General features: G+C 39.7%; 1 protein-coding gene across 1 annotated transcript in view; it reads left to right on the top strand.

The window, feature by feature from the left end:
- The window catches only part of tgfbi (transforming growth factor, beta-induced), a 67402-nt gene that overhangs the window by 36354 nt on the left and 13761 nt on the right, over positions 1-17287 (top strand). The window contains exon 9 of the mRNA XM_059990407.1: positions 6792-6929. Coding sequence (XP_059846390.1) covers positions 6792-6929 — 138 coding nt within the window. The remainder of the gene's footprint in view (positions 1-6791; positions 6930-17287) is intronic.

The following is a 17287-nucleotide window of genomic DNA, read 5'->3' as shown; positions in this document are numbered from 1 at the left end:
TCTTATAAATGACATGTACTGTTGACTCAATTCTCTATATTTTGTATCATCTTATACCTTGCATCATTTTGTCTGATCCCTTCAACTCAGAGAAGATCATTCAGAGAAATGACAATTGTGTGATGTTAAGTAATTTATTTCCATCCTGAATCATAGTTTTTCTGTTTTATCAATCCCTTTTGGCCCAAAACGTCAACTGTACTTCTTTTTCCATACTTGCTGCCTGACCTGCTGAGTTCCTCCAGCATTTTGTGTGCGTTGCTCAGATTTCCAGCATCTGCAGATTTTCTCTTGTTTGTCATTTCTTACTAGTGGTTAATGATCAGCTGGCTGTTGTAACCACTGGAAATGTGGCTTGTTAATTTTTGTACTTCACTGTAATAAATGTCACTGCCTTAGGAATATTCTTTTCTCTAGTATAAGTTCTTGGTTGGATATCTGTAGGCTTCACTATAGTATCTTTGAAATCCCAAACTGATTTTGTGGAATGACTGAAACAGCTGAGGAGTACCAATTCCATTTAAATTAATTTGCTGTTCACTTCTGGTGCAAGCCACATTGCTTGTCATATGATTAGTTTCACATTGTAAATCTCAAGGCTACCCAGTCCTGTATCACTCTCAACATGATCAGATTTTTCATCAACAGCATGGGGATGAGCGCTCTTTTGAAGCTATAACTTGACTTTGTATCTTTTTCTCTTCCCTGTGCAGTCTGTTTATTTTTGCCTACCTGACATGCTGTTTGTATGTGTCCTACTCCATTGCATTTCCTGCAAGTTTTGCCTTTAAACTTGCATTGCCCTGGTGTATGTGAGCCCCTGCCACAACAGTAACACAATTTGTTCAGCCAGGCTGGTCTCTATTTTGATGTTGCAATTTTGTTCACACTTACTTCAATTTCTGACTGCAGCTCAATTCTGTCTCTGTAGTTTCTATTGCTACAGCAATTTCAACTGCTGCTTTAAATGTGAGTTGTGCTTCAGATAGGAGCTTTTTTAATGCTTTCTTGTAAGATTCCACAAACTAAAAGATTGCTCAGCACATTATTAAGCCCATTACTGAACTGACAATGTTCAGACAATTTCTTCAATTCAGCCACAAAAGATGGAGTGGAATCCCCTTTTTTTTTGATTCCACTTATGAAGCATAAAGTATTCAGCAATCAACAATGGTTTTATTTCTAAACGTTCTTGCATTACTTTCCCAATATCATCAAAGCACATTTTGGCTGGTTTGGTAGAAACAGTTTAACTTCTCTCATTAGCAACATTCAGCAAACCTGGCACTAGATTTTCTTTGGCTATTCCATTTGCTTTAAAACACTAGTCAATCTGCTGAGTATACATCAGCCAGTCATCCACTGAGCAATTGAACACATCTATCTTTCTGATATAGTCATCCATTTCTGCTCTTTTCAAATTTTATTTATAATTATTATCACCCAATACTCACTGTTTATGGACCTGTGAATTCATCCATTTCCTGCCTTTCTGTTTTAAACTCAAATCTTCTCTCTGTGCTTTTTTAAAACTCGAACATCCTGCTGTGCTTTTGAAAAAAACTCTTATTTCTTGCTGCATTTCAGCAGATATGTAGTCACCTCACGTTTGTTTAAAATTTATTGTTGCCACTGTTATGTTTTGTAACTTCAAAACACAAATCTAATTGAAAGAAAAGCACAGAGCCTGGAGATGCATGCGTACTTCATTTTTACTTTAAGTGAGGCATGGACATATGGCGTTGTGGCATGATAATGTATGTCATTCACATACTTTTACATATGATCTGTAACAAATTACTTAAACAAGAAATGCTTATTCATACAATCTATTTACAATATTACTCAAATATTACTGAAATATTAAATACACAAAGAGCCATTAGAAATAATATTCTGGCTATTAAAATCTTATCGATATTTTGTGCAAATTTGTTTTCAGATACATTAATTTAAATGTTTTAACAGAGTAAATTCTTAAAAAGAAATTCAAAAAAGTTAGCAAAACTTGTCAAAGCTTCCAGCCTTTTAAAGTTTTTTTTATAACTCTTCTTCTGGTGAGATTAGTTCAGGAATAGAAATCCATGCATAATCCTAGATATAATTCAAAAGACCTGCGGTATGCAGGACAGTTAACAACTTATGTGATGTGATTGTAAAAGCAAACATATATACAGTTGAAGTCAGAAGTTTACATACACCTTAGCCAAATACATTTAAACTCAGTTTTTCACAATTCCTGACATTTAACCGTAGAAAACATTCCCTGTTTTAGGTCAGTTAGGATCACCACTTTATTTTAAGAATGTGAAATGTCAGAATAATAGTAGAGAGAAAGATTTATTTCAGCTTTTGTTTCTTTCATCACATTCCCAGTGGGTTAGAAGTTTACATACACTTTGTTAGTATTTGGTAGCATTGCCTTCATATTATTTAACTTGGGTCAAACGTTTTGGGAAGCTTCTCACAATAAGTTGCTGGGATTTTGTTCCATTCCTCTAGACAGAACTGATGTTACTGAGTCAGGTTTGTAGATCTCCTTGTTTGCACATGCTTTTTCAGTTCTGCCCACAAATTTTCTATTGAGATCAAGGCTTTGTGATGCCCATTCCAATACCTTGACTTTGTTGTCCTTAAGCAATTTTGCCACAACTTTGGAGGTTTGCTTGGGATCATTGTTTATTTGGAAGACCCATTTGCAGTCGAGCTTTAACTTTTTGGCTGATATCTTGAGATGTTGCTTCAATATATTCACATAATTTTCTTTTCTCATGATGCCATCTATTTTGTGAAGTGTACCAGTCCCTCCTGAAGCAAAGCACCCCCACAACATGATGCTGCCACCCCCATGCTCCACGGTTGGGATGGTGTTCTTCGGCTTGCAAGCCTCAACCTTTTTCCTCCAAACATAACGATGGTCATTATGACCAAATAGTTCAAGTTTTGTTTCATCAGACCAGATGACATTTCTCCAAAAAGTAAGATCTTTGTCCCCATGGGCACATGCAAACTGTAATCTGGCTTTTTAATGGCAGTTTTGGAGCAGTGGCTTCTTCCTTGCTGAGCAGCCTTTCAGGTTATGTCAATATAGGACTCATTTTACTCTGGATATAGATACTTGTCTATCTGTTTCCTCCAGCATCTTCACAAAGTCTTTTGCTGTTGTTCTGGGATTGATTTGCACTTTTTACGCCAAAGTACGTTCATCTCTAGGAGACAGAATGTGTCTCCTTCCTGAGTGGTATGATGGCTGCGTGGCCCCATGGTGTTTATACTTGCGTACTATTGTTTGTACGCAACATGGTACCTTCAGGCATTTGGAAATTGCTCCCATGGATGAACCAGACTTGTGGAGGTCCACAATTTTTTTTTTGAGGTCTTGGCTGATTTCTTTTGATTGTGTTTGTAAACTTCTGACCCACTGGAATTGTGATATAGTCAATTAAAAGTGAAATAATTTGTCTGTAAACAATTGTTGGAAAAATTACTTATGTCATGCACAAAGTGGATGTCCTCAACGTCTTGCCAAAACTATAGTTTGCTAATATGAAATCTGTGGAGTGGTTAAACAATGAGTTTTAACGACTTCAACCTAAGTATATGTAAACTTCTGACTTCAGCTGTAAAAGCTCTGTCCACTTTTTATGTATAGATTAACTGTTTAAATATCAAAACCCACAATCATGGAACACTAGCATCTAACTGACTCAGAAAACCCCTGCCAGGAAATGCAATTTTGAAATCCTGTCCAAGTAAATAAAAACCAAAATCGGATGGGACTGAATATTGAAGATCTGTAAAGATTCCCCCTCCCCCCGTGTAAGGATTGCTGAACAAAAGATCTGCTTTGTGTTCCTTCATAAATCAAAGCTGAACATCTATGTTTAATTTAAACCGATCACATTAACAAGTATCAAGTTTCTTTGAAAATCTTACAGTACAACCAAAATTAATTCATAGGGTTATGACATTCTAAAAATAAAGGTTCTATAAGGATCATTTGGCAGTTTGCTTCAATATTTGACTTTGAAATTCTGAAGTGAATTTCTTTGGAATTGAGACATTTCAAGATGATTGAACATTTTCAACTATATGAGATTCTCTTCATGAAGCACTCAAATACCAAATATCAGCTTTCTACTGCTCTTCACAATGGAAGATCAGAGTTTAATCGAGCATTGATTTTTCACCCTTCCTAACTAATGAGGAGAAAATCCAACCCAATTATGGCCATCATCTTTAGTTTTCTGCATCTTAAATGGAGTTCATGGCACTAATTTTTGTAGGACTATTGCAAATTCATTTTAACTTAATGTACTTTCAGCTTACTGAACCATGGGTAGCTTTAAGTTCCTCATCTGCACATGATGCTACTTAATCTTTGACTTTTTAAGTTTCCATGGTTAGCAAAAAATCCTTGCAATCCTAAGTAAAATTAATGTAACCATCTGACAATTGCTTGTTTCTTTGGTAACTAATAAAGTACTTATTTCAACTTATTGGAATATTGAACAGCATAGCCCAAACAGGCCCATTGCCCCATGAAGTTGCACCAATCATTTAACCTACTCTAAGCTGAAGCTAATATTTTTCTCCACATTATCCTCCATTTTTATTTCATCCATATGCCTATTTAAGAGTCTCTTAAATGTCCCTAATTTATCTCCCTCAACCACCTCTCCTGGCAGCATTTTCTATGCACCTACTACTCTGTTTAAAAAAAAAATACCCTTGACATCTCCACTCTACATTCCCTTAAACACCTTAAAGCTATGCCTCTTGTATTAACCATTTCCACCCTGAAAAAGTCTTTGGCTGTCCACCCGATCTATGCCTCTTTGCATCTTGCACACCTCTCTTCCACCTTCACTCACAAAGAAAAGAGCCCTAGCTCAGTCCATCTATATTCACAAGACATGTCCTCAAATCCAGGCAGCATCCTGGTCAATCTCTTCTGCATCTCCTCTAAAGCTTCCACAACCTTTCTATCATGACATGACCAGAACTGAACATCATACTTCAAATATGGTTAAACCAGAGTTTAGAGAGCTACAACATTACCTCACAGTTCGTGAACTCAATCACCCCACCAATGAGACCCAACACACCACATGTCTTTTTTACCTCCCTATCAATTTGTGCTGCAGCTTTGAAGGATCTATGGATAAGGACTTCAATATCCTTCCGTTCCTCTATACCTTCAATAATTCTGCCATTAACCCTCTATTCTGCCTTCAAGTGAATAAATCTACGTCTTTCCTAATTGAACTCCATTTACCACTTTCCTCCCCAACTCTTTAACCTGTTTCTCCCAAGGCTATCTTCTGCGCTACCCAAAACATTAATATCCTTGGTGTAATTTGCAAAGTTACTAACGCACTCTTTCGCTCACTCTTCTAAGTCATAAATAAAATCACTGAGTGCAGGGGACCCAGAAAAGATCCCTGCAGAACACCACTAGCTACCAACTTCCAGGCAGAATAGACTCCATTTACTACCATCCTCTGCATTCTGTTGCAAAGCCAATTCTGAATCCACATGGTCAAGATTCCTTGGATCTCATTCATCCTGACTTTCTGAAAGAGATCACCATATAGAACCATGTCAAATGCCTTACTATAAGCCATATACACTATATCTTCTGTTCTGCCTTCATCAGTACATTTTGTCACTTCCTCAAAGAATTTAATCAGACTCATGAGGTATGACCTGCACCTTACAAAGCCATGTAACTATTTCTAATCAGACTACACTTCTCCAAATGCTTGTAGATTCTCACTAAGAATCCTCACCAATGGTTTGCCAATCAATGACATAAGACTCACTGGTCTATAATTCCCAGAATTATCCTTATTCCCTTTCTCGTACAAAGTGATAACATTTGCCACCCTCCAATCTTCTAGTACTACTCCTGTAGCCATTGTGGATGCATAAATCATCACCAAGGGTGCAGCAATCTCTGCCCTTGCTTCCTGTAGTAAACTGGGGTATATCCTATCCCTACCTCCTCTGACTCCAGGCCCATGCTTCCTTTTTTATCTCTGATCAGTCATATACTCACTCTAGTCTTCCTCCTGTTTTTCAATTATGTTTAGAATGCTTTGGGGTTTTTCGTAATCTACTCTCTAAAGCTTCATTCTAAAGCTCTTTCCTGGCTGTCTTGAAACACTCTAGAGCCATGCCTGATCCTTGCTTCCTAATCCCTAAATAGATATCTTTCTTCCTCTAGATCTTCCACATCGCATTTCAGCCATAGTCCCTTCACCCTACCATCCTTCCCTTGCCTCAAAGAGACAAACCTATCCAGAATCGCATGCAACTGCTCCCAAAGCAGCCTCCATATTTCTGTCGTGTATTTCTGAGTGCGTCTGTTCACAATTTATTCCCCCAGCTTCCTGCCTAATGGCATCATAATTTCTCCTCCCCCAATTAAATACTTTCCCTGTCCAAGGCTATGATAAAGGTCAGAGAATTGTAGTCACTATCTCTTAAATTTTCACTGTCTGAGAGATCGGTTACATGACCAGGTTCATTGGGAAACCATTGGGATCAAGAATAATTTTTGATTCAAGCATTTATAATAGTGCATATGAGCATTTGTAGTACCTAATTAAATATTATTCAAAATTGCTTAACAGTTTAATAGCATGACTTTAAAATTGATGATGCATTTGCTATTGCAAATCATGCTGCTGAACACATTTGTGAATGGTGTCATTATGTAATACTTGTATATGCAAGCTACTTTCTGCACTTCTTATTTTGAATGATTTAATTTAACTGCCTTACAGCAAAGACCATCTTGGAATTGACAGAAAAGCCTGGTGTCACCGAGATAGGTGACCTCTTCAGACAAGCTGGAATGATCTCCTATTTGGAAAGACAAGAACCTTTGACACTTCTTGCTCCTCTGGATTCTGCATTCAAGGGTAAGTGAACTCTGTTTGCATCTTGAAACAAGCAAGTTGAATTCTTCCTTTAATATTTAAAATTACAAGCAAGTATACCTTTCAAAGAAAACATTAACCAATCAGAGTGGTCACCATTGCAGGTAATCTATGTGCATAGCCTAATATTTTTGTGCACAATGCATAGGAATTCAATCAAGACCAATTCTCCAAATACAATTGGATATTAAGTATCTGGTTCTTAAAATACCTCTGAGTTATTTCTAATGCCCTCCCTATGTGTAAACTGTCTACACACAAAATGTTCCACATGGAAGAAAAGCTCCAGAGAAATGGGTTTCCTGAAACTTGATAAGCCTGTGTTCATACCATTTTTATTGTAGGATATCCAAGCAGGATATGAAATGGTGTTCTTCCAGTTTGTGTCTGAGCTTTCCATTGCAATAGAGAAGGCTGAGGTCAGACAGGTTAGTGTGGGGGTGGGAAGAAAGGTTAAAATGGCATGCAACTGGCAGCTAACCAGCTCCCTTATTCCCACCACCCTTATCCAGCTAAAAGAACGGAACTATTCACTCACTGATCCCCTCAGAATCTTAAAAATCTCAGTGATGTTTTTGTCACATCTATTAATGTGTATCCAGCTCTTCATTCCACTGAGAAAATTTTACATCCAATTTGCTAATTTCCCTTGTGTCCCAGGAGTTTTTTTTTTGGAAAGTATATCAAGTGGGACTTTGTTAAAAGCTTTGTGAAATTTTCAACAGATGCATCAATGGGTGGGGTGTATGGGTGCAGAGCTACCCAATGCACAAAACTACACAAGGAACTTTTGACTTGCAGCTAAGCCACATCCCAGCTTAGTTTGTCATCAGACCTGCCAAAATCTCAGCATTTTTAAGTTAATTGACATACATTAAAAACAATTGAAAATTAATGGAACTTTGTGGAAAAATAGCATTTATTTAAAACAGTTCCTCAAAAATGAAAACTGGAGTTATACTTATCTCTACATTTATGTGTAAATTAATTATTGTCTTTATAGTGGGAAAACTGGATATTTAAGTGTGATTAAAATTATGGTTACTTTATGATTTTCTCCTTAATGGCATGGTGAATCATAAGTAATCTTAAATCATTCAGAAATCTTCAGCTGCTATAATTTGGTAATTTTAATTGCTGGTATAACATTCGGAATGAATGACATTTCAGAGCTTCTTCTCTCCCCATCTCCATGTTCTTCGCAGGACCTTCAGCCTACTGGGGATTTATTGACATCTCAGGCAACCTTGTGTTTCATTTGTTCCAAAACTGGCAATTAGCACTGTGCCTTCAGAAGCCATTGCCCTGCGTTTGGACCACCATCCCTCAATCCTCCTGTCTTGAACTCTCACTTTCCTCTTCTGATAAGCACACTGACAAAGTTCTTGATCTTCCTAAATGCAGAATTTGTTTATCTTTTTTTTGGGGGGGGGGCAAGTGTTGAACTGCGAAGGCTGATGTCAAAATTCTATTTTTCCCTGCTGGGATATATAGTAATCAGCGATTTCAGTCTCAATTAAAGAAGTCTGCCAATCAGAATAGAGATAAAATCACTTTACTTAGAAGGTAATGAAACTCTGCAATTCCCCACCCAGAGAGGCTGAGAAGGCACAGTTTCTGAATATACAAAAGTCGCAAGTTGATAATGTTTGAATATTAAGAGATGTTGGATTTGCTCAATAGAGTGGCACTGAAATAAAGAGCAGTCATGATTTTTATCAATAGAGAACGAGGTTCCAAGTTGCCCGCTCTTGCTCTCTTTCCTGTACTCTTTTGCTATTCAATTTTGTTTGTTAAGTTGTTTGAACTCCTTTCTGAGCTAAATTTGTTTTGCAAATCATCATTTTGTTGACAGTTTCAGGACGTTGAAAGTTTTGGATATTAATTGTAATCTTTTCTGGCTAGTAAATGCTTGTTTGTCAAAATATCACGCTTTGTGCATTAAGATAAATCATCCTGATGTGTTGTTTAAAAATTGTTCATATTAATTTGACTATTTTATCATGATATCATAAAGTTCATGATAAGACATATTTTGTATTTTTCAAATTGCAGCATAAATAATGTTGCCTCACAATGGTTAGCAGTTCCAAGTTTGAAATCTTTATTATGTTATGAACCCCGTAACTGGGTCACTTACCAGCAAAGATAGAGAGGTCCGTTGAAGTCTGATGGTACTATTTTTAACAGTATTTATTAGTTAAACTACACAAAAATAATATCAATGCCAACATACAGATAATATACATCATCAATACTAAATCTAAAAGTGCGGGTATAATAATAATCAATAAGGAATAGCTCTATTGTTGTCTAGGGGGATAATGTATTGTCCGATGGAAATATAAAAGTCATTCAGTTCATTCAGGCTGCAGCCTTTTGTTGGAGAGAGAGATTTTTAGAAACTTGCCGGCTTTCCTTTTTATGATTTCAATCCGTTGGGAGTCCCGTTGGTGTGGCCGTTCACTTGTGGCCTCTCCTTTAGCTAAAGCCGTTCTTCCGTGGTGAGCCCGCCAACCCAGGCAAGGAAAAGGACGCACACGAGCCCCCACCGGCTGTCGCTATTAAACGATGTCACGGGATTTCTAGCATTTCTCCAGGTGCGTCTAAAGGGGTTGTTCCCCAGACACTCTTTTATCCTTACTCAAGGGGTCTCAGATGTCAATCAGATTGGGATGATGCAATCCCTCAACCTGCCCACTCTGGTCATCCCCTGAGGGGCTTCAATGAATAGTACAGTACTCAATACATAATTCCGTCTCCAAGAACCAATAGCCGTTATCAGGGGTTTTTGTTTTGCTGAGGCCAGTACGCATTCCAAACCTTGAGGATTCTGTGTGTCTCTCTCTCATTTCCTGGGTCCCAGACCCACATTAATAGCAATCTTGCGATTCTCAAAAAGGAGGGGGCGACTTTGTACCCTACGGCCCCTCAGAGTTGTGGCACATTCGTAACACCCCCTTCCTTCAAAGATTTTTACCATCGTTAAAAATGAATTAATACAGAGTCTTACAGGATTTTAGAATCTAACACAATACAAAAGTTTTTTTTCACTACAGAGTAATACAGTTATACATTCAATTCAGCATCTAAACAGTTAATGATTACATTGTCACTTCCTTTTAATATCTTAACATCTTGTACCTTAATAAATTCTCATAGCATCAGATTCCAATTTAATAACCACCTATTTTTATTCCTTTCCTTCAGCAAACAATACTAAAGAGTTGTGATCTTAGCTTACGTGTATATTACAAAAGTTCATGCAAATACTAATCTTTATGTTACTTTCAAACTTAACAGTCAATCTTCCATGGGGGTTGTCTTTATTATTCACATGCTTTATTGAAATCCCTTAAAACCAGATCCTGTTATTTAAAATGGCATCCTGTCAACCCTCGCCCCTTTTCCAGTTAACTCCCACGTGGTCAACTTGTATACTAGTGTGGAATAGGCCTCTGCATGCTCCTTTCATAGGAGTTATTTTATCAATAATGTGTTCCAAACTTAGACCATTTTCTGAATTTCCACACAATTCTTTAATTTTAAGCAAGTTGCTAGTTTTCTCTTCAGGACCCTTCATGCTATTAGTTTTCAGTTTAAACTCTTTGTTCAAACAGCATTTCAAATTCTGCTTTTTCACAGCACACTCTTGAATAACATTAGCGTGTGGGGCACTTTTACATTCCAAATCAGCCTGTAATTGATTCGCAGGCATCGCATTACCAAGCCATTGTCTCTGTAGCCTGGTGGCTGCTTCTGACATCAATCCAGACTTTAAATTTTCTTCATTCAATTTAGGAACTACACTTTTCCCTTTCCCTTCAATAATAATATTCACATCACCACCTTTTGTCTCCTCACTAACTTTTAACACACCTTCGAACACAAACAACTGGGAATTCTCACTTCCCACTATTACCAAGGTTAACCCTTTCTTCACTGAACCAAGTCCATCTGACCCACAAGGACTGCATTCCTTTTCAACCGAATCAAATACCTCAGACTTTTTCTGAGCTCCATTACTAGATTCAGTACTTCGTGCATCCACATCTTGAACACACTCAAACGGGACATTTGCCTCTTCCAGGCTTTCAATACCCGTACACTTTTCAAATTCTAAATTCCCCTGATCCTCCCAGTTACTCTCTGGGCAACTCCCTTCCGGAGTAAACTCAACCCTGCGGGCTGAAACAACCTCATCTGCCAACCCAGCAGACTTCTTCAAGGTAATGGCATCCTTTTCATCTAGGACTGCCCTCATTTCATTATCGGGAACACCTTTAGAATTTTCAACTTCTTCAAACAGTTCTGCCAAACCAGACAGATCATCCATATCCAACCCTGGACTTTTTAACAGCCTTATCTGTTTCTCGTCTTTACTTCGTGCCTCTATAAATTTCCTCCTCGCTAAGGGCAGGACTACCTCCTCTCCCTTATTCTCGTTCACTTTCCTATTCTCCGTTTTACCACCCTCTAACCCCTCATGGTACAGGGTCGGTAAAAATGTCTCGGCCAAATTGATACTGGCCGGATTTAAACTGGTCTCGTTCTCAGCTGCCTTTCTCAACATGCTGCGAGTGGTCACGCATGTGTAATAGATCTTGGAACCTAGGGGCAGGACCTCAACACTTACAGGCTGGCTCGTCAGCTCCATGGCCAACCAAATGTCACCCTCAGCTAAATCGTTACCCAGAAGGACGTCCACGTCAGTTCTCGGGAATTCTGATCACATCCCTATTTCAACTGGTCCAGATACCAGCTCACAATTTATAATGATCCTATCCAAGGGCGCCGTTTCTGTCCCTTTTCCTATGCCTCTCAAAGCCACCTCTCCAGTCTTGTGACCAAAATCCAGTACATTACTGCTAATCAATGACAGCTCAGCTCCCGTGTCTCTCCAGATCCGCACTGGAACTGGTGTGTCTCCCTCTCTCACAGACACGGTTCCTTCTGAAATACATTTCTCAGACCCTTCTCGTACTCTGTCTACCTGAGGCTCTCTCGTCGATTTACTGATCACCACAACACATCCTGTAGGGACTGCTGCTTTCCATTTTCCTGTCTCCTTCCTCGGAGCAAGGCACTGAGATGCAATATGACCACCTTTCCACAATTAAAACAGGTCAAGCCAGGACCTCTCCTGCTGTCTTGCCTTTCCTCCTCCTTAATTTTACCCCAAGCTCCTGGCAGGATCTCTGCCTCAGCCAGCGGGCTTTCTCTACCATTCCCACGGTCTCTCTGGGAACTTTTATTCGAGGAAAACTTTGTCTTGTGGATTAAGGCATATTCATCTGCGAACCTAGCAAATTCGGAGATGGACTTATTCGGCTTCTCATTCAAATACATCCGGATATCATCTGAAACACAACCTTTAAATTCCTCAATCAGAAGTAACTCCCTGAGATGCCAAAAATCATCTTCCTCTATTTCTGCTGCACACCAACGATCCAAGAGCACACCCTTCTCATAGGCAAACTCGGTATACGTCTGATTCCACCCTTTCTTTAAATTTCTGAACTTTTGTCTATACGCTTCAGGAACCAATTCATAGGTCCGAAGAATGGCCGCCTTTACTTTCTCATAATTCTCAGACTCCTCCTCCTCCATGGACAATGCCGCATATGCCCGTTGTGCCTTCATTTTTAACACACTTTGTAACAACGCCACCCACTGCTCTTTGGGCCACTTCTGACTCACTGCCACCTTTTCAAAATGTAAGAAATAACTATCAACATCCGTCTCCTCAAACGGAGGTACTAACCTAAACTCCCGACTAACATTAAACCGCTCCTCTCGGTCTGACCCTTGAGCTCTTCACTCTTGCCTTAACTTCTCCAAACCCAAGTCATGTTGCCTCTGTTTCTCTGCCTCCTCATACTCTCTCTCTTTCTCAGCCCTTTCTTTCTCTTTTTCAGCTGCTTCCAGCTGTTTTAGCTGAATTTCATGCTCCCTTTGTTTCTCAGCTCTTTCCTGCTCCCTCTTCAACTCTAACTCCTTTAGCTGGAGCACATGCTCCCTTTGCTTTTCGGCTCTTTCCTGCTCCTTTTCAGCCCTTTCTTTCTCTTTCTCGGCTCTTTCCTTTTCCTTTTCAGCTGCTTGCAGCTGTTTTAAATTAATTTCATGTTCCAACCTTAATTTCTCCAACTCTAACTGAGCCATCCCACTAGCTGGTATCTTTTCAGGGATATTTTCCAATACCTCAGCCGAAAATACATTCTTCACAATATAGTACTGAGTTATGGCCCTCCGCACCTCCTGCTTTTTCATTGACAATCTCACCTCTGCGAGGTTTAGTCCTTTCGCAATATTTATCAAGTCCGACTTTGTGGCCGCCTCTAGCGCCTCCAGAGTCAGGTTTTCTATAAATTCATCCACGTCCATCTTTGCTGGTTTCCTGTCTAGTTACCCGTGCAACCAGCTCCAAGTTTGGACTTACAAGCCCGATTCACTGGCCCTCCAATTTGGTATCAAATCCCGAGACGAGGCCCCACTTTGTTACGAACCCTGTAACTGGGTCACTTACCAGCAAAGATAGAGGGGTCCGTTGAAGTCTGATGGTACTATTTTTGACAGTATTTATTAGTAAAAATACACAAAAATAATATCAATGCAAACATACAGATAATATACATCATCAATACTAAATCTAAAAGTGCGGGTATAATAATAATCAACAAGAAATAGCTCTATTGTTGTCTCGAGGATAATGTATTGTCTGATGGAAATATAAAAGTCACTCAGTTCATTCAGGCTGCAGCCTTTTGTTGGAGAGAGAGAGAGATTTTTAGAAACTTGCTGGCTTTCCTTTTTATGATTTTGATCCGTTGGGAGTCCCGTTGGTGTGGCCGTTCACTTGTGGCCTCTCCTTTAGCTAAAGCCGTTCTTCCGTGGTGAGCCCGCCAACCCAGGCAAGGAAAAGGACGCACACGAGCCCCGACCGGCTGTCGCTATTAAACGCTGTCACGGGATTTCTAGCATTTCTCCAGGTGCGTCTAATGGGGTTGTTCCCCAGACCCTCTTTTATCCTTACTCATGTCAATTGGGTTGGGATGATGCAATCCCTCAACCAGCCCACTCTGGTCATCCCCTGAGGGCTTCATTGAATGGGACAGTACTCAATACACAAACCCATCTCCAAGAGATAATAGCTGTTATCGGGGGTTTTTGTTTTGTTGAGGCCAGGACACATTCCAAATCTTGAGGATTCTGCATGTCTCTCTCTCTCATTTCCTGGGTCCCAGACCCGAATTAATAGCGATCTTTCGATTCTCAAAAAGGAGGGGGCGACTTTGTACCCTTCGGCCCCTCAGAGTTGTGGCACAGTCGTAACAATTATAAGTTACTTAACAAAATTTCTAATGATTCCGAATTGATGTGGAAGATGCCAATGAAGGGGTTACATGCCAATTTGTTTTAGGTTTAGGCTCTGATTCCTTTTCAGGCTTAGTTTACTGGGGTCAAAAATAACTCTTGGCAAAGAAGAAGCATTTAGCTGCCAGTAACTGACCTGACATAATTTCAGTTATTATTGTATTTACACAAGGCATTCATAGCTAAAACTGAGCCAACTGTAAATGCATCCTAATTGGAACACAGTTGTGGTGTGGTGTAGGAGAGCAATTTATTTTCCACCCAGATAACTACAATCCAATGACATGAATATTGAATTCTCCAATTTCAGGCACTCTACACTCCTTCCATCCCCTTCTTTCTTGTTCTGATTTACCAATGTCCTGTCATATACCTCTTTCTTTCCAAGAAAAAAATCTATAGGTCCTTATCACCCGGTTTTTTCCCCACACCATCCCCTTCTCCATATGATCGTCGCCCGCTGGGTGCCCTAACCCCTCCCGCCACAGTTCCAATTTGTCCTTCTTCCCTTCCTTATTTGGCTTCATCCTTCACCTTTGCTTCTAATGAGATTCCACATTCTGCAGCTCTTTGTTGTTTTCATGTATCACTTCCCACTTTCGTTGCTCCTTCCCTCCCCAAAGGACTCCATCTGCCAATTAACCCTTTCTCTCTGGGATCTATCCATTGATCACCAGTCCTTGCCCCATCTCTTTCCTCCCCTCACCTCTTTATACTTGGCTATCTCCCCACTAAATTTTTTTCTCAGATTAAGGGTTTTGTCCCAAAATGCTGACCATTATTTCCCTCCATAGATGCTCCCTGACCCAGTAAGTTCCTCTAGCATCTGGTTTTTGCTTTGAATAGACACCACAATTTAATAATAGTTTTGTCAGAAGATATAAAGATCAAAAAACAACCCTCTTCTGTAACTAAGGCAATCTAGCTAAAAGATTATTTTAACTGAAGTTCAATTACTGGATGAGACTCTGTCTTTTCTACAATTTAACAAGGTAAGAGAATTAACAAATGCAATTTGATTTGTATATAACAGGCATTAGTCAGGTAAGAATTTTTGGGATCTTTACTGTGTATCTTTGTTTTAGCACTGCTAGTTTTAGCATACAGTAGTTTTACTGCTTCTGCCGATTAGGAAATTAATTTGTACTGCCTTTAAAAGCCTTATGTTTTCCCTGGGTGTTTGACCATTAACAGAAATGTGCCTGGAGTTCAAGGAGGTAGGGGAGTGTGGTGAACTCCATATACCTGTGGCTCCTCCCACGGACCCCGGTATAAAGGCGATTGGAGACACAGCCCCGGCCTCAGTCTCCAGGATGTAGTGTGGTGGTCAATTGCTGCTTGTTCTTTCTTCCAGCCAATAAAAACCTATATCTCGCCTCACGTCTCCGAGAGTTATTGATGGTGCATCAGGGAGGTCCTTAATGAGTACTTTGCTTCAGTATTCACGAGTAAAAGGGACACTGATGAATGTGACATTAGCATAGAACAGGCTAATATGCTGGAACATGTCATAGTTAAGAAAGTTGTGCAGGAACTTTAGTAAAGTGTTAAGATACATAAGCCCCCAGGTCTGGACTGGATATACCCTAGGGAAGCGTAGGAAGAAATTGCAGCAGCTTTGGTGATGATCTTTGCATCCTCACTAGCCACAGTTGTATCAGAAGGTTGGAGGGTGACAAATGTTACTCCTTTGTCCAAAAAAGGTAGTAGGCATAATCCTGGGAATTATACACCAGTCTTACATCAGCAGTGGGCAAACTATTGGAGAGAATTCTTAAAGACAGGATTAATGAGCATTTGGAGAAAGAGTCAGATTAGGGATAGTCAGTGCAGCTTTGTAAGTGACAGGTTGTACTTTATCAGCCTGAATGAACTCAAGGAAATGAGAAAGCAGAGCAGTGGATGTGGTATATATGGATTTTAGTAAGGTGTTTGACAAGGTTCCCATGAAAGGCTCGTTCAGAAAATCAAGAGGTGTGGGATCTAGGGAAACCTAGCTATGTGGATTCAGAATTAACTTGCCCACTGAAGGGGGATGGTGGTAGTAGGTGGAGTGTATTCTGCCTGGAGGTTCCAAGCAGAATACTGTGGATCTAGTGGTTCTGCAGGAATCTGATCTGGGGCCAATGTTCTTTGTGAATTATATTTATTTATTTATTGATACATCACAGAGTAGACCCTTCTGGCCCTTTGAACCATGTTGCCCCAGTTATGCGTTACAGTGGGACATGGATAGAATGCAGAGATGGGCTGAGAAGTGGTAGATGGAGTTAAATCCGGAGAAGTGTGAATTGATACAATTTGGAAGGTCCAACTAGAAAGCAGAGCACAAGGTTAATTGGCAGGATTCTTAGCAGAATGGAGGGGTGGATCCTTGGCCATAGATCCCTCAAAGTTGCAGTGTGAGTTGATAGGGTGGTTAAGAAGCTGTGTTAGCCTTCATGAGTTTGAAGGATTGAGTTCAAGACTCATGGTAAGGCAGCGTGAGCATAGCATTGAGTTGAATGCCATTGCAGTGCTAGTGACCTGGGTTCAATTCCACTGATTTGAGGAATTTTAAGAATTTCAGGAGTTTGTATGTTCTCCCTATGACTATGTGGGTTTCCTCTGAGTGCTCTAGTTTTCTCACACATTCAAAATGCATGGGTTAGTTGGTCATAGGGTTGTAATTGGGTAGTGCAGGTACTTTGGTCTGTATCTTTAAATAAGTGAGAGTTGCAAGGTAATGTTACAGCTCTATAAAACTCTGGTTAAGATCATACTTGCTAAAAATATTGTATTCGGTGCGGGTCACTTCATTATAGGAAAGATGTGGAAGATTTAAAGAGGGCACAGAGGAAAATTAATCTAGATGCTGCCTGGATTAGAGAGCATGTTTTATGAGGATAGGCTGAGTGAGCTAGGGGGTTTTCTCTTTACAGGGAAGAAAGATGAGAGGTGACGATAGAAATATAAGAAAAAAGGCA

Source organism: Hypanus sabinus, chromosome 15 (genome assembly GCF_030144855.1).
Source record: "Hypanus sabinus isolate sHypSab1 chromosome 15, sHypSab1.hap1, whole genome shotgun sequence".
In the NCBI taxonomy this organism is placed as follows: Eukaryota; Metazoa; Chordata; class Chondrichthyes; order Myliobatiformes; family Dasyatidae; genus Hypanus; species Hypanus sabinus.
The sequence above is the reverse complement of the archived record's forward strand: the minus strand, read 5'-3'. Positions and strand labels throughout refer to the sequence as shown.